Genomic DNA, 20,910 nt, shown 5'->3' on the forward strand with positions numbered 1-20,910 from the left:
TGTGTGTGTGTGTGTGTGTGTGTGTGTGTCATTCCTGATACTGTGAACACCAAGTGCTGTCTGCAAATTAAAATGGAAAACAGGGGTTTTAACGACCGGAGTGATGCAGCAGAAACAAATAATTGTGTTTCCCTCTCACAGGAAACCCTATGGTGGAAGCTAAGAGCCTTTTTGCTTTCACACCTATAAAGTCTATATCTCTCACAATCACATCTGCATATCCTTTGAAACAGGACGCTGATGGACTATAATTTGGCATTGCTCTGGGCCAAAATATATTTCTCCATCTCATTTCACTGCGATTTAAAAAAAAACCCATTCTGAATTATAATAGAGCAGATTACAGGATAACATGGTTAATGCTAAATAATGTTCATATAGCAGCGTTTTCCATAACTCTTCCCTCAGGGTTACCATGATAATGAAATATGGACTAATGAATTTTCCATAATGATGCCGCCTTTTTCTGATGTTGCATTGTTGCCCTCTACTGAATCCTTCCTACGGTACAATGGATAAACATAACTTCCAAGTCCTCCACACACACACACACACGCGCGCACACACACACACACACAATATATATATATATATATATATATATATATATATATATATATATATATAGTGAGAGAACGAGCAAGAGAGAGAGAATAGCGGTACAGCAGATATTTGTATTCAAAATCCATTTGAGCTTCAGTTATCCTAACATCCACTTAATATGTTGATTTATGCCTACACACATATTCATTACTAATTATCAACAAAGCAATTGCATGTTTAATCTCAGGCCCTCTTGAAAGATGGATTCATTGCAAATACAATGCAAATTATTAATTTGTATTCAATTTCCAGTTTTTTCCTGTTCATGACCAAGTTTATTTGAATGATTCAACGAAACTAGCAATTACTAGCTACCAAGTTAAAAAAAATCACAGTAAATTGCAACATTGGAGATTGTCCACAAAAAAAAAACCGCTCAGGTATGCTCCCGACAGACAATGAATAAAATCACCCCTTTTCATATCAAACATAATTATCTGCATTACAGTTTCACTAGAAATGTGAAAGCCACCGAGACCAGCATACAGTCCATGTAAGATATTCTGGGGAGTACAAGCAATGAGACAAACGAACAAAAAAAAGGTTGAATGTCAAAACTGTTTATTAAACCGAGCAGTTTGGAAAGCCTTGATGTTGCTACTGTATTTTGTGCAGGCTTAATGGAATTAGGTATATACAAAGTGAATGGTTGCAAAATGACATTACTCATTAACTGTATTTTCGATAACCTTTCCACCCTAAAGGCACCATGACATCACTCGTTCTCCCCAACAGGGTTGATTAAATGACCCTGTGATCAAACTCGCTATTCCTCCTGCCCATGAAAACCCCGACTCAGTCTCAATTATAAAGCACATGCTTAAAAATCTTAAAAATTCAAGTATAAATCATAAAAACACTACCATTCAGTTAAATCATCAGCTGCAATATTTCAGAACGGTCTTCTCCTTCACTCATAGAATAAAGAAAAAGTCGTCTGATGTGATCAGGGAAACTGTCATCGAGCCGGAAGGCATCAGCAGAACTGCAATTTAGAAAGTAAAAAAAGATCGTTCAAGACACGTTTCCAAATCTCTTAAAAACATGCAACAACATGATTTGTGCTGCAAAAGAGAGGAGGCTTACCTTCCAGCGGTTACCACACTCATTACAGAGGACAAAGGTGGTCATGGGCTCATCAGCGCTGCGGGTCTGCACCTAAAACACACATTGTGAGGACTTTACAAGCTGGGACGTGCTACAATAAGAGGTGAAGGTTAGCAATTTGGGAGATAGCTGGAAAAGAACAAAAATCCCAGTGTTAATGATTGAATGGGAACATCATTGCCAGCAGCCATACCAACGTGTACCCTGGCTCTGCCAAATGACGGAAGCTAAGTAGTTGTGGGCTTGGCTAGTACTTGGATGGGAGACCTCCTGGGAAAAGAGTTGCTGCTGGAAGTGGTGTTGGTGGGCCTGTAGGAGGCAGTCTTCCCTCTGGTCCTAATAATAACAACAAATATCAAATCCCAATGCCCCAGTGCAGTGACGGGGACACTGTGCTGTAGGAGATGCCATCCTTCGGATGAGAGATTAAACCGAGGTCCTGACTCACTGTGGTCATTAAAGATCCTATGGTACTTATTGCAAAGAGTAGGGGGTCCCCCGGTGACCTGGCAAAATTCCCACCTGGCTGTCTCCATCTGGCCACCTAATCATCCCCCCATGTAACTGGCTCAATGATTCCCCCCTCTCCACCCCAAGCTGGTGTGTGGTCTGTGTTGTAGTCGAGTCACTAAACTTCGAGTCCGAGTCGAGTCTCGAGTCCCCAGTGTTCGAGTCCGAGTCCCCAAAGAAGCGTGCAAGTCAAGTCCGAGTCAAGTCCCCATTACCTGAGTCCGAGTCCGAGCCATCAAGGTTGAGTCTGAGTCAAGTTCCAACAGGATTGCATGAGGGTATGCACGTGAATCCGCATGTAGGTGGAACACACATGCCTGCCCTTGAACGAAACTGAACAATGTCACGGTATTAATATAGCTATCAATATCTTGTGCCAAATTATTAGGGCTTATTACAAAAAACTAACAAAAACAAAAAAACAGCCTTTATCAATTAACAAAGCCAATTCCTCATCTCCAACTTCCAAGTCCGAATGCATTCAATGCTCGAGTCCAAGTCATCAGTGCTCAAGTCCAAGTCGAGTCACGAGTCCTGAAAATCAGGACTTGAGTCGGACTCGAGTACTACAACCCTGTGTGGACTGGTGCAAAATGGCTGCCATGCATCACCCAGGTGGGTGCGACACATTGGTGGTGGTTGAGGTGAGTTTATCCTTTCATTGTAAAGCGCTTTGGGTGTCTAGAAAAGCACTATATAAATGTAATGATTATTATTATTATTATTCAAGTCAATCAAGCTTAATCTCAACGCTGGAGAGCTGAAAAATAACACGCTTCTTTCCAGTCCTCCATTACATTTAAAAATGCTTTAATAAATTGTTGCCTAGCAGCTCAGTCACTTTCTCCAACCGAACAGCGGCGACGTCTGCTACTGCAGCTTCAATGCCACAGAGTAGTGCAGAAACAGCTCTAATTAAGGTAACAAACGAGCTGTCATTAGCCACCAACCAGGCCTTTTTATCAGGTATTGATTAAAGTGCAGCCTTCGATACCGCTGATTATAACAACCTGCTTGACAGCTGCAAACAAGTAAGAGTCAGCACGCTACCAGGGTCTCTCTTCAAAAGCTTCTTGTGAATGCACATGGATTTGAACATCCAGTTTCTGACTTGCATAGCATCGCAAGGCCTTGTGCGACAATCCATAAGGACACCTCATATCCCCTGCAATCAAAGGACAGGTGCTCCTCTGGATCTCCAGTAAAGAAATGTGACAATGTCGCAGTATTCAAATCCAGACTCAAGACTATGGCTTAACCAAAATAGATAAACCCTGACGACCTAGACTGTTTTCATCCACACCTATTTTCAGGACATATTCATGACATCTGTGTCTCCTATTTCAATCTGGGATAGGCTGGCCCTGTATAAGTGAGATGGGCTTCACCCAAGCAGGACAAGTCCCCAATGCTCTCAGAGAAGATGACTGGCTGTGACTGATGACAGCAACTAAACCCGGTACGACCCGTGTGTTCCTCTCTGATATCTCCTACTACCTATGATCCTGCCTCAGGTTCACCAATCCCACAAAGGGACTGCTGGCTCATTTTCCACAGGCACAATGTCCATATGCTGCCAACAATAGTAATATTATTTCCATTCAAGTCACTAATGCGCTGACACAGCCTCGATCTAATGATATCCAATTACCCCAGGTAATGCTGGGTCTGAGGATATCTGTGTGTGACCACAAAACTATTGTATTTAATGCATCCTTAATACGGCCAACCCAAGTGCACCTTCCGTTTATTTTATTTTTTTCTCATTGTGCTTGGATGTGTTAAGGCCTTGGCTTGACTACATTCACTGAGTATCCAAAGGAATTGAATCAAGTGCAACTGGACTTGGTATATATCCGTTAAGACGTTTTGCCTCTCATCCAAGAGGCTTCCTCAGTTCGTGCCTTTCTGACGAGACCAAGCTAGTCTGACTGGCTGGTGATAAGACTCAGAATTTATCCTCTAGGAGTCGTTGTCAGAGCTATTGATATACGTGGCTCTTTTGATCCGATGTTTACCAACGCCCGTCGCTAACAGAGCCATAGATTTGAGTGGCTCTTTTGTGTACCAATGTTAGGCCGCGCCCGTGGTTATCGGAGCTATTGATTTGCATTTGTTTAGCAGCGACAGTCGTTGGGGGTGTTAGTTTCGACTTTATTATTCAGTGGTCATGAGAGTCGTTGGAGCCGTTAGTTACCGACTGTTGTTCTTGGAGGCTAGGCTTCTTGAGTCTCCTGGGTAGAGATGAAAGGACGGCATTGTAAGTGGGAGATAGTTGGTGTCGCAGACCTCCTCCTCTGTTGAGGGATGGTTGAGGGATCTATGGCTCTGTTAGCGACGGGCGTTGGTAAACATCGGATCACAAAGAGCCACGCATATCAATAGCTCTGACAACGACTCCTAGAGGATAAATTCTCATCACCAGCCAGTCAGACTAGCTTGGTCTAGTCAGAAAGGCACGAACTGAGGAACCCTCTTGGATGAGAGACAAAACGTCTTCACGGATATATACCAAGTCCAGTTGCACTTGATTCAACTCCTTTGGATAACCATGACCTGGATGAATGAGAACATTCACAGACATACATTCACTGTGAATATGTAAGGCAAATAGCTGCTGTTTGATTAAGATTTGAGATCTCGTGAAAAAATATCAAAAGCCTGAGTTTCTCTCTGGATGATCTGAGATTTAAGAAATGTCAAACACCAGGGGCTCTCAGAGAAGGTTGAATCAGTTCATCTGGATACGTTTAATCATTCAACTAAGTGACATCCTCAGTCTAAACTGACTGCAGGCATCTCCACCCTTATAGACAACACAGTACGAGACAGCTACATAACGACCAAAACCAACGACCAGTTTCATATGCAAATATGGGTGTGACCACTAACTAGAGTGTCAAAGGCCATGTGGACTATTCACAGATTACAAACGTTCCCAAATCCTCTGTGAATAGTACACATGGCGTTTGAAACTCTAGTTAGTGGTCACACCCATATTTGCATATGAAACTGGTCGTTGGTTTTGGTCGTTATGCAGGGTCTTGTTTATAAGGGTGGGGATACCTGCAGTCAGTTTAGACTGAAGAGGTCACATACACCCCGTTTACACTTGGTTTTAAAATGCGGTTTTTGCGATCAGATCACAAGTGGACAGCACTAAATACAAGTGTAAATGACCACCAAAACGTTCTGTGAACCAGTCACTCAAACCACTTGCCGAGGTGGTCTGGGACACGTTTGACCACATATCTTTTGTAGTGTAAACGCTAATGCGGCCCGATGTGTCCCCAACAAGGACGTAACAGGACGATACATCATCAATGCAGGATATGGTGGTTGTTTTGGTAACAACGCGTCAACTTTCAAAAAAATGGAGAGAGGAGAGTGTACGTGGTTGGAGTACAAGTGAAACGAGATGCCTGGTCTCCATTTGGACAGAAGAATCAGTCCTGTCAGTCTCAACAGCTAGTCAGCAAATCTGGCGCTTGACTGAGGCCCTTTGACCTTGTAGTGGAAGTGACAGACAGTAACGAAATCTGATCACAAGTGGTCAGCAGGACGCATTTGGAGACGCATGATAGACACAGGTGTATACGGCGATGTGTCTCGCTGTCCACTTGTGATCCGATCACCCAAAACGCATTTTAAAACCAAGTGTAAACAATTAGTTGAGTGATGAACCGTTTCTGTCAATAAACGTATGCAGATGAACTGATTCAACCTTCTTTGATTTTCTCACCTGGAGTATTGAGCATCAGGACACCACTGGTTCTGTTTAACGTCACAGACCCTTATGTTATATAGTAGCCCTCGCTCAGGAAATTAAAGTTTTGGGTTGTTTTTTTATATATATATATTTTTAGCCAAAAGGTTGAAAACATAAGACTTTAGATTCCTCCCTCGGACCAAGTCGTATCTTTTGTTATTATTGTGTGCCCATTAGAAACCGCACCCACTACTTGAATCAACTAATTTTCACGTAATCATTGAAAGAGGTCTCTGACACAGTTGGTGCAGGTGTTTTAATGATAATCATTACCTCGCTGGCAAATTACCCTTTCTGCTCTGTTTCTACCATGCAGTGTATGGCAGCTAGGGAGTTTTACGGCAATCGGTTTGGACATTTTTCCTCATCCACTTCCAAGGTGTGAAGATAGGGGGTGTCGTATATTGCATTGATTGCTAAGCCTTTTGGGGCTCGTTTGTGATTTTGAGCTTTATGAATAAACTTGACTTGACATGACTTTACTCTGGGAGAACCAGAAAAGGCTTACATGGTCAACAAGGCAGACCCGCGATGAATTAATTGTGTGTTTGTGTGTGTGTGTGTGTGTGTGTGTGTGTATATGTGTGTTTTGAGCCAGCAGGAAAAGATAACTGTGGACTGAGGCTGTGTGTCTGTGTGTGTGTGAGAGAGAGAGAGAGAGAAACTGTGGCTTACGGCCTTGAATAGAGTGAAGTGAAATGAGAGCCCAGCATCTTTTATGTTTTCATTGATTGTGTTGAATAAATAATGCCGTTGCCACAGTACTCCTCCGCTTTACAGCCGTTCCTCAGATCACTGCAACTCTGTCAAAGTGGTTCAGTTCCTCTAAAAAAAAAAAATGTGTTATAGGCTAGGCAGAGATGCAAAATCCCACACACGCGTGCATATAAGGGCTCTGGACTTTGAGGAATCCTTGTGCTGTTTGTAATCCTTATTCCCCTCTTGTGCTAGTTAGGGGTTCGAGCCCGAAGGGCTGAAAACCTATTGTTTTTGTGCTGGTTTATTATTTTTCTTCTCCAGAAAGGTTCGCACAATTTGCCGTGAGATGATAAATGATACAGATGTGAGATTTTGCCCATTGATTGGAAGTTGTGTGCAAGTGCTGCCCATGAAATATGACCCCAGTCAGCCTGATGGGGGTGCTATAATTAAAGGTCAAAATGTTGAAATTTGAAAAGTCGTAATTTCTACGCCGTAAGTCCGATTTACACAAAACTTGGTACAGATACAAAACTGGGTACAGATATCCATCTATCCTCAACTCTACAAATTTGCCTCAAGAACCATGTCACTGCATAGCCTGACTAGATTTTCCGCCATTTTGAGAAAAAACAAATTGTTGGGGGGGTGGGGGGGCTTAAAAATTAAATAAATAAATAAACAGATTTAGCATCCCCTCCTAAATCGCATGTCCGATTGCTATCGAATGTTCTGTGGTTCATTATTGGGCCAAGCTTATCAACATTTGCAGAAAGCTTGTTGATATTTCATTTAGTTTTGAAGACCACTGAACTTCAAATGGACATGACTCACCACATAAATAGACCAACGTCAAAAACCGTTGGTTCAGTCATCACAAAACTTGCAGGATATGTCCGCGTAAGTGACTGAGACATACCCTGAAAGCTTGAAATGCACTACAACTGCAAAAAAAAAAAAAAACGGGCATGGCATAACACAAATCAGACTATAATTTAGAAATTGTTAGTCCAATCATTACAAAACTCGCAGGATGTGTTTCACAACAATATTGAATCATGTGTGTAATACTATTTTAAAATCACTCAATAGGGGGCGCCACCAGTTTTACCCATGCATGCATGGGCCTGGTGCAAATTTGGCCATAAATCAATGACAATTTGTCCAAATATCACCAAACTTGGTGGATATTTTTCATTAAGCTGTTGAAGCTTTCAACTTCTAACAGTCTGTGTTGGCTTGAACCCCAGAATTGCTGCTTGTGGCTATATTATTATCTGCTGTTTTTACATTGTAATTGGTTTCCTCCCATGCGTTAGTGACAAAACCCATTGACCTGCATCTAAAACACAGTTGGCTAGGAGGGTGGAAACACATCCCTGTATATTGATTTTTTTTTCTGCCTCTGCTGAAGATATTTCCACCTGGGGGGACTTGTTCTGCGATAGTAAGCAACGTTACTACGAGCACTCAGAAACCACCGATTCTCCCTTGTTCTTTGTTCTGACATGGATAACAGTGAATGTGACTGCAAAACTGTATCACATCTTTGAATGTCATTTGCTGTCAAAAGCAAAGAGGAACACCAAGTCCCAGATTCGTGCTCAGCCTCAAACGTAAGTTTTCCATTGGTAAATTTGTGATCTGAAGGACAAAGGGGAGTTGGGAGAATAAGTTCATTAGGTTAGCCGTCTAACCAATCACTAAGCTATTACAGTATTTGCTCCCAAGCATAATGTGACAAATTCTATAGTAATGGTCAAATTACAGCAACCTAAATGAACTTTTTAAAAAATGGGTTTTCTTGTTCCCCTATTTCTTCCTTTCTCTGTCTTTATCTGAACAAGCCGTGGTAAAAATACTCTGCAGTTTTCGTGTGTAAGTGGATACATGCATGTGTACTCCTCATACATGTAACTGTGCATGTGCCAGTCTGTTTACCTGATTGTATGTGCAGTTTTTCTTCTTGCACTTGCTGCACTGCAGCAGGTCTGTGCTGGTGCCACCAGTTTTGGCCATCTGGTGTTCCCTAATGGCCTCCTGGGTCAAAACATTCCTCAGCTGTTTTAGCTCATCACTGGCCATTTCCTACACGTGGATGGAGATGGGGGAAGATGATGTGAAGTCGGTGGGGAGCAGAGGGGATGGGAATTGGGGAGGAGTGTGTGTAAGAGAGGCAAAATGAGAATGAGTCTGAGAGAAAAAAGCAAATGTGAACGGTTGAAAGAGCACCTGGAAGGGAGAGGTCACGTTCACAAACTGACCATATCTGAGCTGAAACTACAGCATCTTTGTGTACCTCGGCAGTCATGGAGGCGATGCGGCTGAGTTCGATGCCTCCTGCAAGGACATTCCTGCGTAGCCCAGGGTTCTTGGGGTCCTTCAAGTTGCTGATGCGACTACGTACTCTGTTCTTATACTTCATATCAGTGGCCTTTATCTCCTGGTAGATATGTGCAGCCTCAGGGGAGCAAGGTTAAGGGACCGATAAAGTTTAATATAAACATTTTAGTCACATTAAACAGTGTGCTTTCTGCGAGGCTCATCAGCAAATTAGTTACTGATTAGTGGGTTAGGGTTAGTATCGTATATATCAGCATTTCCTAACCCAGTCCTCAAGGAGCCCCTATTCTGCCGATTTTCATTGTAACCCTGCATAGATATCCCTGCTTGTACTTACTCAACCAATCATCTCACAGCACTTAATTATGCAAGGTGTGCAACATCTGACATAATTCATTGCTGATTGGTTGAATAACTACAAACAGGTACCTATTCAGGGTTGCAAAGAAAATCTGCAGGATAGGGGGTCCTTGAGGACATATAATAAAGTCGAAAAAAATTTGTTTTTGTTTTTCTTAATAAATTGAAGGATATGATCCTCAATCTCTGCTGCCATGCCGTCGCAGTTTGCTCCAAATTCTTTATGGTCATCTATTATGAGGAACAAGAAACAACATCACATTCTACACACAACAATGTTCCTGATGTAATACATGACTTGTTCTGTGCACTGAGTGCATTGTATGCATCCTTGTGTCCCCGTCCTGAAACACTGGCTGATATAGCAAATATTCTTGTCAGTGCCACATCGTCAATATAGTTTGTGATGCCTCACTATCTGTGCGCAGGGCAGCAGCCAGCATCTCAATGCACTTGTCTCTGACGGAGTCTCCTGTGGCCAGTCGAGGGGACAGAGGACCTCCAGCAGAGCTGAAGCCAGGCGACATGGGGCTGCTCGGGGTGGTGGGTGTTTTGGGAGTATCAGCTTTCACTCTCCTGTTTAACCAAAAATATAAGAACAATATATCTAAGTGATTACCTATATATATATGTGTGTGTGTTTGTGTGTATATATATATATATCTCCATCCATTATCCAAACCTCCACACTGCTTATCCTACATAGGGTTGAGCCTATCCCAGCAGTCATTGGGCGGCAGGTGGGGAGACACCCTGGACAGGCCGCCAGTCCATCACAGGGCCCACACACACACACAGACACACACACCTAGGGACAATTTAGTATGGCCAATTCACCTGACCTAGATGTCTTTGGACTGTGGGAGGAAACCGGAGCACCTGGAGGAAACCCACGCAGACACGGGGAGAACATGCAAACTCCTCACAGATGATGACCTGGGATGACCCCCAAGGTTGGACTACCCCAGGGCTCGAACCCAGGACCTTCTTGCTGTGAGGCGACCGCGCTAACCACTGCGCCACCCTCTATCTACCTATATATATAGAGAGAGAGAGAGAGAGAGAGAGAGAGAGAGAGAGAGAGAGAGAGTAGACAGCCTACTATCTATACTGAAGAGGTGCACAGTGAATATGATGGTCCCAATTTTCCTTCTAGTAGTTTTTTTTTTATTTTCATTTTAAAAGTCACATATTCGTGACTGAAGAAGCTGCTGCTCTATTTCAAAGGAATCGATGCCTAGTGGCATTTGCTGGACCATCGCCTGTCTTGCACTTCTACAAGGCCGCCATCCAAGTATGTGCACCCAGGGGAGAGGGAATTAAAACGAAAAACAATGAATCTATAATGACAGACGTGACATTAAGATACCTTTCAACACTGTCGGTGGAGGACTTCCTCTGCAGAGGGCCAGGGTGAGAGGGCTTGGAGCCGGTAGACTCTCTCCTAGAACACAAAGTCAGTACCATCATCTGAACATGTCCTTCCATGTTATCTAAGGTTTGGGGGGAAAACTGAACCGGCACTCACCTCTTTATTATTTATTCTATATTATTTACCTTTCCCCTGTAAGCTTCTTTGCCGCAGATAAGTTGTCAGTCTTCGATTCAGTGGACTCCTTCCTGAATTATTTGGACAAATGTTTATATTATAACATTATAGTTCTACCTTTCATCTATCAGTTTTTTTTTAGCTTTCATTTATGAAAATACCACTATTTAGGCAGACCTGTCAGATTTGGTGTCAGTTGAATGCCGTTTCACAGGAAGGCCAGGTTTCGAATCAGAGGAGTCCTTCCTATAACAAAACAGACATAACTCGTTTTTATTTCCAACATACAAGCAGAAGATATTGGATTTCACGATCAGGGATTAATTCTTAGTGAATGTCAGTCTAAACAATGACGAGGGCATCATCCTTCTGCTCCTGCACACCTGCTTTTGTCTTTCTTGACATCCAAGCTGGGCTTTTTTTGAGGTGGCGGTTTTGACTCAGATGAATCTTTCCTGCAACACGAAACATTTGTGTGCATCTGAGAGAACATCCCATCATACGGCAGCTCTCTTTACAGAGGACTACAATGCAAGCCTCCTAACAGCTGCATACAAGGCATTTATTCTTTTCCGAGGAGTCAAACCACGCAAGTGCAGCTTAGAGTTGCACGTTAACTACCCATGCACAACATCTACATTTCACCGTTAAGGTTTTCAGACCGTCAAAAAGGCCAACCTCTCTTTCTTGGCATCCGCCGAGGGTTTTTTAGTCACTTTACTATCCGACGAGTCCTTCCTGCAAAAGGAAAACAGTCTCAATACCACCCACAGAACCACCCCTAGAAACCATGTTCTTCCTGGCCTACATAGACCATGTTGCACATTAGACGCTGTATATGACCATCGAAGGTGTGAACCAAAAGAACGTGTCCAACAATATAGTCAGTCATGATACTTGAGTCATGACATAATGTTGTGACTCTTAATGTACAGTGGATACTTATTGTAGTGTTGTGATTTTTCAGCGAGAGATTTATTACCCAACTTTGGTTGGGTAAGTTTTTTTTGGGAGGGGGGGATTTTTCCCCCTTTTTCTCCCCAATTGTATCCTGCCAATTACCCCACTCTACCGAGCCGTCACGGTTGCTGCTCCACCCCCCCTGCTGATCCAGGGAGGGCTGCAGACTACCACATGCCTCCTCCAATCCATGTGGAGTCGCCAGCCACTTCTTTTCACCTGACAGTGAGGAGTTTCACCGGGGGGACGTAGCGTGTGGGAGGATCACGCTATTCCCCCCAGTTCCCCCTCCCCCCTGAACAGGCGCCCCGACCGGCCAGAGGAGGCGCTAGTGAAGCTACCGGGACACATACCTGCATCCGGCTTGCCACCCGCAGACACAACCAATTGTGTCTGTAGGGACGCCCGACCGAGCTGGAGGTAACACAGGAATTCGAACCGGCAATCTCCATGTTGGTAGGCAAGAGAATAGACCGCTACACTACCGGGATGCCCTGGGTTGGGTAAAAGTTAAAACACAATATAGCTATCTCTTAAATAAAAAATCAATTAGATGAGATTCGTCTTGCTTGATTCTTTTTGTAACTCTTAATCGTGTTTTTTTGAAGCCTTCACAGGTAAATAAAAGAATGTAAACAAAGCAAAATGACCAATTCCACAAATACTCTGTACAACTCGCAGTGGCATCACATTTAGAAAACAAATGAGCATTCAAAGAATGAGAGATGGGATTTATTCACGAAATCCAGACCTCTCTTTCTTCACGTGGTCTGACGTCTTCTTGACCGAAGGGGGTTTGGAGTCCACAGACTCTTTTCTGGGGTAGCAAACAACAGAAATTCAAGAATACAAATGAACAAAGCTTATGCGGTGACAGAGCACTGCGGAGTGAAACAACAGATTGTCTCAATGAGCGCTCATGCCAGACGCTTCCAGAGACCAGATGTTAATCATGCATTTTGTACTGACATCACATCCGGTCCTGACCTCTCCTTTTTCCCATCCTCCGAGGGACGCTTGACAGGCGGAGGGGGGTGGAGGTGAAGAGGAAGAGGAGGAATGGGAGCGTTGGGGTCTGGAGGCTCTTTTCTAAATGAAAAACACCCTTAAGCCTTATGCGTGATAAAGACTGGGGGGGGTGCAATTACAAGTGCAACACCACAAGAGGACATGCAGGCCCTGACCTTTGCGGAGGAGGATGAAGATGAAAAGGAAGAGGAGCAATTGGAGCATTTGGGTCTGGTGGTGCTTTCCTGCATAGAAAATCAAAAGAATCCTTTCAAAGATCTTCCTTGAAATACAATAACTTTTATCGCTATGGTCTGTAAAATCCAAGGCTGACTCCCCTAACTGTTCTTACTGTTAACCACCCCACCCCCCCCACCCCCAAAATCCACATCACCTCTCTTTCTGTGCGTCCACAGACAGGCGCTTAGCAGGAGGAGAGGTGGGCCGGGGGGCATGGGGACGTGGCGGACGACAGGAGTCTTTGGCATCCTTTCTGAAATGTCACATCGCACCACGTCAACGCTACGCAAGAGAGACTCGACAGCCAACAAAGCAGCGAGCTCCTTTACTTGACGTAACTCAGACAAACCAAATGCTTTAACGAATGAGGACAAGGCTGGCCGTGGCACCTTCACGTCACGTCATGCACCATGCACAGCAGGCTTCCGGTTAGGCCGCGTATCCACAAACACAACAGCGCTGTAAGACCAAGTCAGTCAAACACGAGCGTTAACCTGTGTCCCACTAAAAACCACCTGCATCCACCCAGGGTGCAAACTACACCACGGCTTTCGAGGGGCTCACTTTTTGCGGGGGGGTGTCTCGAGAGAAGACTCGCAATGAGTCGTCAAGTGATAAAACGTCCATGGTGCAAGCTGATATCGTATAAACAAGCAGAGCTGTGCCTCAGAGACAAAGATCAGTATCAAAACAAACATCTCCATGATACAACACAGCACAATCATTTCTTGACAGATAAGAAACAGGTTAGATGCAAAAGCCATGCAGCCATAAGGACATGGTCCGTTTGTTTCGCCACCCTGTTCAGATGGTGACGATGGGAAGAGCACAGCTGGATCTTCACAGTGATAAGTGATGAATCACCCTCATTAAAACTCAAACGTTTTTTTTATTCAAGAGTGCATGTGCAACACAATTGATCGCCATAAGAAACAATACAGAAATGCACGTCGCAAAATTGTGGCTAAAAAAATCTGATAATTAATACTTTAGAGACACCCCCAAAATTTCCCAAATCATATTTTCAGGGGAGCTCCTCTCTTTTCTATGAGGAGCCCCTGAGTTCCCCGTGGCTCTGCTGTAGTTTACACCTCACCGACATCGTAGGACGACATTGTGTTAACTGTTATAACGTTACTTGAGTGAGAACAATTCAATCCACACGTGCACTCTTTCACCACATACTGCCTTAACTTCCTGACCTGTCCTTTTTCATGTCAACGGAGGGACGTTTGACAGGGAGGGCGGGGCGTGAGGGGCGCGGAGGGGAGGGGAACCGGCTGGGGTAGAGGATACTGCTGTCCAAGACGCTTTTCCTAGAAGGAGGAATTCAACAGCTCTCAAGCCAAGCCCTGCCAGTTCTCATTATTAGTGAACAACGGATCTTTTTTTTTTTTTTTTTTTAGCCCCCCTATCGCTCACCGTTCAAATATGGGCCTGTGAATGTCTGCAGGTTTCTCCTTCTGGAATTCAGACAAAGGCCTCTCTCTGCGGGGTTCGTACAGCGGTCTCTCCCACGGGGGTCCGTTAACCGGCCTCTCAGCCCTGTGCCCCTCCGTCTGCTCGTCTTTCCTGAGGACTCCTGTGTGTTTGCTTTTTCTGACGTCCTCCTCCTGTCTGTGCTTTGTTGGTTCCCTGGGGTGTCTATCCCTTTTGGGCTCTTCCAAGTGTCTCACCTTTCTGGATTCCTCCAGCGGTTTTTCTTTCCTCGGCTCTTGCCCGTGCTTTTTGCCCGGCGGGTTGTGGACAGGTCTCTCTTTTTTGTGATCCGCTTGTCCATCCTGCTTCGGCGCTCCTGTGACTCGGTATTTTCCGTGTTCCTCCGAAGGCCGCTCCCCTCTGATTTCCGCGTGCTTCTCGTTCGGGGGCTCGTCCAGGTGTGTTGCATTTCTGGACTCGTCCATGTGTCTCTCTTTCTTCACCTCGCCGGGTCCCTTTTTGTTCTTGTTTTCCTCTTTGTGTTTTTCTTCTCTGCTTCTATCGGTATGTTTCTTTTCGAGATATAAGTCATGTTTTATTTCAACATCCGCCCTCCTGTGACTAAGAGAGGGAAAGGAAGTCTCGTTATTTTTTTTGCCTTCGAGCACGAGTCAGAAAACATTTACCATCGTCACTTCCAACAGGTTTCTTGGCATCTTTTGGCATCGCAAAATCAATCATTCCAGAGAGAGACAGACAGACAGACAGACAGACAGACAGACAGACAGACAGACAGACAGACAGACCAGACAGACAGCGACTGTGTGTATGTATGAGTGTGTGTGTCTGTGTGTGCATGTGTTTTGTTTTGTTTTGTTTTTTTCCCCCCTTTTTCTCCCCAATTGTACCTGGCCAATTACCCCCTCCGGTCCCGGTCACTGCTCCACCCCCTCTGCCGATCCAGGGAGGGCTGCAAACTACCACATGCCTCCTCCCATACATGTGGAGTCGCCAGACGCTTCTTTTCACCTGACAGTGAGGAGTTTCCCAAGGGGCACGTAGCATGTGGGAGGATCACGCGATTCCCCCCAGTTCCCCCTCCCCCCTGAACAGGCGCCCCAACCAACCAGAGGAGACGCTAGTGCAGCGACCAGGAAACATCCCCACATCTGGCTTCCCACCCGCAGACACGGCCAATTGTGTATGTAGGGACGCCTGACCAAGCTGGAGGTAACACGAGGATTCGAACCAGCGAGCCCCGTGTTGGTAGGCCATGGAATAGACCGCTATGCTACCCGGACGCCCCTGTGTGTGCATGTGTGTGTATGCATATGTGTGCATTTGTATATGTGTGTGTCTATATTTTGTCTTATCTGAATAGCTCCTGTGCAGTTAACCTGGAAAATACAAACCTGCTTTGTTTCTCAGAGGGTGAGTGGCTTGGGGACACCGCTGTTTTGCTCGAACCAAAACCATTCTTCATTTCAATTAGCTTCTCATTCTGAGACTGACCCGAATCTGTTGAGAGAGGTACCAACCGGCATTGATTCAAACTTAAACATGTTTTCCTGCTCGAGTATTAACAGCTTGTAAATATATATATATATATATATATATATATATATATATATATATATAAAGTCTTGTACCCAGAAGTCTTTTCCAGTCTTTAATAAGGGCCTTTGCCAAGCTAATGACCTCTTCATCTGTACAGTGCTTCCGGATACCATTCACAGACATGCCAATCCTTGTTTCCTAGAAGAAGAAAAAAAATCAAGCATTTTAAAATTCGCTTATCTGTGACAATATCCATCTCTATTCCCTTGTTGATGCTCTGACTTTGCAATGTATGCCAACAGGTTTGTTTGTTTGTTTGTTCTTGTTGTAGCACTTCACAGTAGTCATTTATTAATGATTATAGAACAGATATTATAATGCATTCATTTGGGTTAGTTTTGGGTTAGTTTTTTGGGGGGGGGTTTTGTTTGTTTTTTTGGTTGCCAGGTTGGGAGCTAAAGTGGGGAGGGTCTCTATAATAGACACTCTCTCAGAGACCACTTGACTAGAGAAAGACAGCTGAACTGTTGCATGGTAGCCTCACTAGCCACCACCTAACTTTAACCCCAAACTTCACCACTAGCTAAATTTAACCCTAAACTCAACCACTGCAACTGCAGTTGCCATCACTACTGCATTAGCAATCGATCAGCTGGTCAGGCCCAGATATATACAAATTTACACGCATGCACTGCATGATGGTTCACATCATGCACATAGCGACACAGACAGTAACGTCACAGCCACACACACACACACACACACACACACACACACACACACACACACACACTAAAACATGTCGTAGAAAATCGTCATTTACTTTGGGAAAGTAATTCATGTTAGATAAGGTGTCCGGGTAGTGTAGCGGTCTATTCCGTTGCGAACCAACACGGGGCTCACCGGTTTGAATCCCCGTGTTACTGTTACCTCCAGCTTGGTTGGGCATCCCTACACACATAATTGGCCGTGTCTGCGGGTGGGAAGCTAGATGTGGGTACATGTCCTGGTCGCTGCACTAACACCTCCTCTGGTCGGTCGGGGCGCTTGTTCAGGGGGGAGGGGGAACTGGGGGGAATAGCGTGATCGTCCCACACGCGACGCCCCCCCCCGGTGAAACTCCTCACTGTCAGGTGAGGGGAAGCAGCTGGCGACTCCACATATATCGGAGGAGGCATGTGGTAGTCAGCAGCCCTACCTGGATCGGCAGAGGGGGTGGAGCAGCAACCGGGATGGCTCGGAAGAGTGGGATAATTGGCCGGATACAATTGGGGAGAAAAAAGGGGAAGGGGAACTCCCCCCCCCCCCAAAAAAAACATGTTAGATAAACTGGGATATACTGCAATTCTTTTCAGTTGGATTTTATCAGGGCTTGGCAGAAATTATTCAAAGGTATTTGAAGCTTTGTTACTACCGACTGTGCATTAATCAAATTAAATAAATTACAGCCATATGTTTGCTTTGCTGTTATTATTAATAAATTATGTCTTTATCACATGCTAGCATTAGGCTGTTATTGTAATTAATTATTATGCTATTGAGAGACCGAGGCAAAATCAGACTTCAAGGTATTTCCTTTTTATACACAGACAGACAGACAGACAGACAGACAGACAGACAGACAGACAGACAGACAGACAGACAGACAGACAGACAGACAGACAGACAGACAGACAGACAGACAGACAGACAGTTTTATTAGCCACACGACTAAGGCCGGTGGAACTTGTTTTTGGTATACTTTGAACTCTGCAGCACAATACATACATGGATAACAACAGACACTCCACATATTATCATGAATAATACAGTTACACAATAACAGAAATAAACATATCACGCATAACAGTTACGTGAATGGTGGTGTTTATGCCAATGGTTGTTGAAATAAGCTGTTGGTTATTGAAATTATTATTTGTTGTTGGTTATTGAAATAAGCTGGCTAAAAAAACACTTTCAAAATGAAATCGGTTGCTCATGAAAAGAAAAGAGACATAAGGCTTTTTGTCAGTGTCGACCTTTCCATGAACGGCATTTCTACTGTTGCTTTAGGATTATGAACATTATTATGCTTGTGAACAAAGCTAGCATGCTGCGTTCACATGGACACCGTGTTCATATTTTTTCCGTGCCGTGCAAACCGCCGCTTGCCGTCTCCCTGGGGGGAAAATATATATGGAATACTGATTTTGCTGCCAATTACCATGGCAATGATTGAATGCAGCCCTAGATTTTATCTGTACAAAAAAGGCTTTGTCCAGTAACCTGGAACACATATTTATTTTGAGATTTGTCTGAGTGAGAGAAGGTCCTGTAACCTGTTGCAGTTTGGAGACAATATAAAAGTTATCTAATAGACGATGTTTTGTTATGAACATGCAATTGAAATTTGCATTAAAGAAAAGTTATGTGTGCTGTCAATTATAGTTCTTTGGGGGCAAAAAACCCGGAGTCGGCAGGTCAAGACTTTTAAAAAATCGGAAATCAGAAACGGCCAAGGAAAATTGCAATTGGTGCATCTCTATACTGCATGAACATAGACGTTTGCATATGCATTGCACAACATTTTCAAGTTGAGATATTTGTACGCTGCTCACCGAGAATGTCCATGCTGGCGACATGCTTTACGAGAGAATGTCTACAGAGACTGGCAGAACCAGCCAGGGCTCTCACATTACTCCCATTCTGGCATCCTTACACTGGCTTCCAGTTGTATACAGGGTTCAATTCGGGGTTTTAGTGATTCCCTATGGCGCCTTCCATGGCCAGGCACCCTCCTATGTCACCAGTCTAATTCGCCCCTACACGACAGCTAGATCACATAGGTCCTCTGGCACATTTTTATTGTCTGTACCTCGTACCAGGCTCGAAACCAAGGGTCCATAAACTGTGGAACACTCCCCCCTTGGCTTAGTGGTCTGTTGACTCTTTGGTCAGCTTTAAAAAGCACATAAATACTCGCCTGTTTACTCTGGCTTTTGTTTAGTCTTTGTCTAATTTGTGCATTGCTTGTTATCGTTTGGCCTACATAATCCCCGCTTATCTTTACAATCTGTATTTCATTCTTTATTCACATTATTATGAATATTTTGTGACTGTCTGTGAAGGGTGCTACTATATAAATGAACTTGACTTGGCTAGACTTTCTAGTAGTACAATGTGGGCTGCAAACCTGGAAACCTAGTCTTTTTTCATCATTGTGTTTTATCTTGTTACCAGCGTATGACGCATTAATAAATGAGCTAAGAAGTAATCAGTAACCACTTATCAACCCTTTTATAAAGTACGCCTTGTACTCTTTCTGTTGCAGCACTGCGTCTGTGAAGGCTGAAGCGGGATCTTGAGCTTACCTGGAGGAGTTTAAGCGTCATACTGAAGTTCCTCAGCTCCTTCAGCAGGTCCAGGGCCCCTTCCTACACGCGCACACACACACACACACACACACACACACACACACACACACACACACACACACACACACACACACACACACACACACAGAGGCAGAGTTCCAGTTTTTCAAACAAACCAACCATGTCAATAAAAAACAAATCTACCTCGAATCTAAACCCGGTGGTTTTCCTTGTCGAAACATACAACAAACGGCTGCAGAACACGGACTTGTTTTCTGCCGTCGCAGCAGAAGACGGTAAAATTGTGGGGGGGGGGGAGAAAAGGGGCGATTATAACGTCCCGGGGCTCGTCTGCTCTGTGGTCAATGGGCCGTTTGTCAGCGCTGGAAAGATCTGGGCCGCGCGCCTCCAAACACCTGTTCAACATTTGTTAACGCACGCGGGCCGCTCAGGTCATGGCAACGGCAAGCTTTCTGGGGCAATGCCGCTTTTTAAAGCAGCGAAAGTTGTTTTGTTTTGTTTTGTTTTGGTTTTGGTTTGTTTTCATTATGAAACTGAAATACCGACCGCACAGTCATCACTTCGGAGGAAACATTGGTAGGCCCACCGCGAATAATAACGGCTGGGAGGGAGGGAGGGAGAGAAAACATGCGACCTGTGGCTGTCAAAAGTAGTCTCACCGTGCTATTTCTAGACACCATCTTGTCCAGTTTTTTCGCGATCCGGATGATATCCTCCTCTTGTGTCATCACGGCATCAAATCGCTCGAACGCGGGTCAGCAAGGCTTGAGTTGTGCGCGGTATCGGTATATGTATTTGTTATTTTTCGAAGGCACAAACTGTATAAAGTTTTGATCCCGCGTAAACAGGGCTACGCACGGCGCAGGCCATTCAGCCAAAGGGGCGTGTCAATGACGGCCAAACGCTCCAGTCAGTCAGGTCCCGGCGTTACGACGCATGACAACAGCTAAATATAGGCGGTGTAGTATACACACGGCCGACGTGCACATATGTATAGAAAGGGGAGGGAGGGAGGAGGAGAGAGAGGAAGAGTTGTGGTTATTTTAAAGATAGTCAAACTTATTTGCTATGTTGGACCCTTTAAAAAAAAGACAGTCGCACGTGAGCATTTGCACTGCAGGTGTTGGCCCACTTCAGAATGTTACACGACTCAAGTTGTCGTTATGACGGCAACGCGGCTTCCCGTGCATGTTTTACAGTAATTTGTGTGAACCACTCACAACTAGGTCATTGTCTAATGATTAATCTCTGCAGGCCGCACGCGGGATATCTGCCGCGCGGCCCCGGTTTACTTGCGCACTAAGTAAAAAAGCACGAAACGGTGCCGAGCAGCCGAACATCGGTGCCGCATTTCAGCGGTTCCAGCGGAGCCTGGCTGTAAATTCAACAAGTTGTTGTGTTCGTGGCGTTGA

At 44.5% G+C, this 20,910-nt stretch overlaps 1 protein-coding gene across 2 annotated transcripts; it reads right to left on the bottom strand.

Moving 5' to 3' along the window:
- Nucleotides 1-686: 686 nt before the first annotated feature.
- On the bottom strand, nucleotides 687-20,367 carry tcea3 (transcription elongation factor A (SII), 3). Of its 2 annotated transcripts, none has more exons than XM_056286055.1 (19): nucleotides 20,158-20,367; nucleotides 19,475-19,537; nucleotides 16,217-16,322; nucleotides 15,980-16,085; nucleotides 14,571-15,188; nucleotides 13,085-13,153; nucleotides 12,888-12,989; nucleotides 12,652-12,717; nucleotides 11,619-11,678; nucleotides 11,324-11,395; nucleotides 11,118-11,186; nucleotides 10,949-11,011; nucleotides 10,761-10,835; nucleotides 9,807-9,967; nucleotides 9,561-9,622; nucleotides 8,988-9,137; nucleotides 8,630-8,776; nucleotides 1,690-1,761; nucleotides 687-1,588 (listed from the first exon to the last, which is right to left on the bottom strand). In XM_056286055.1, exons 1-19 carry the CDS (start codon nucleotides 20,224-20,226, stop codon nucleotides 1,580-1,582), a joined length of 2,139 nt encoding a protein of 712 aa, XP_056142030.1. In that variant the 5' UTR covers nucleotides 20,227-20,367; the 3' UTR covers nucleotides 687-1,579. The 2 variants fall into 2 exon arrangements, with proteins under 2 accessions (XP_056142030.1, XP_056142031.1); XM_056286056.1 differs by lacking the exon at nucleotides 14,571-15,188 and adding an exon at nucleotides 13,303-13,401 and having other exon boundaries at nucleotides 942-1,588.
- Between the last annotated feature and the right edge of the window lie 543 nt (nucleotides 20,368-20,910).

The sequence above is a fragment of the Lampris incognitus genome, chromosome 9, assembly GCF_029633865.1.
Source record: "Lampris incognitus isolate fLamInc1 chromosome 9, fLamInc1.hap2, whole genome shotgun sequence".
NCBI lineage: Eukaryota > Metazoa > Chordata > Actinopteri > Lampriformes > Lampridae > Lampris > Lampris incognitus.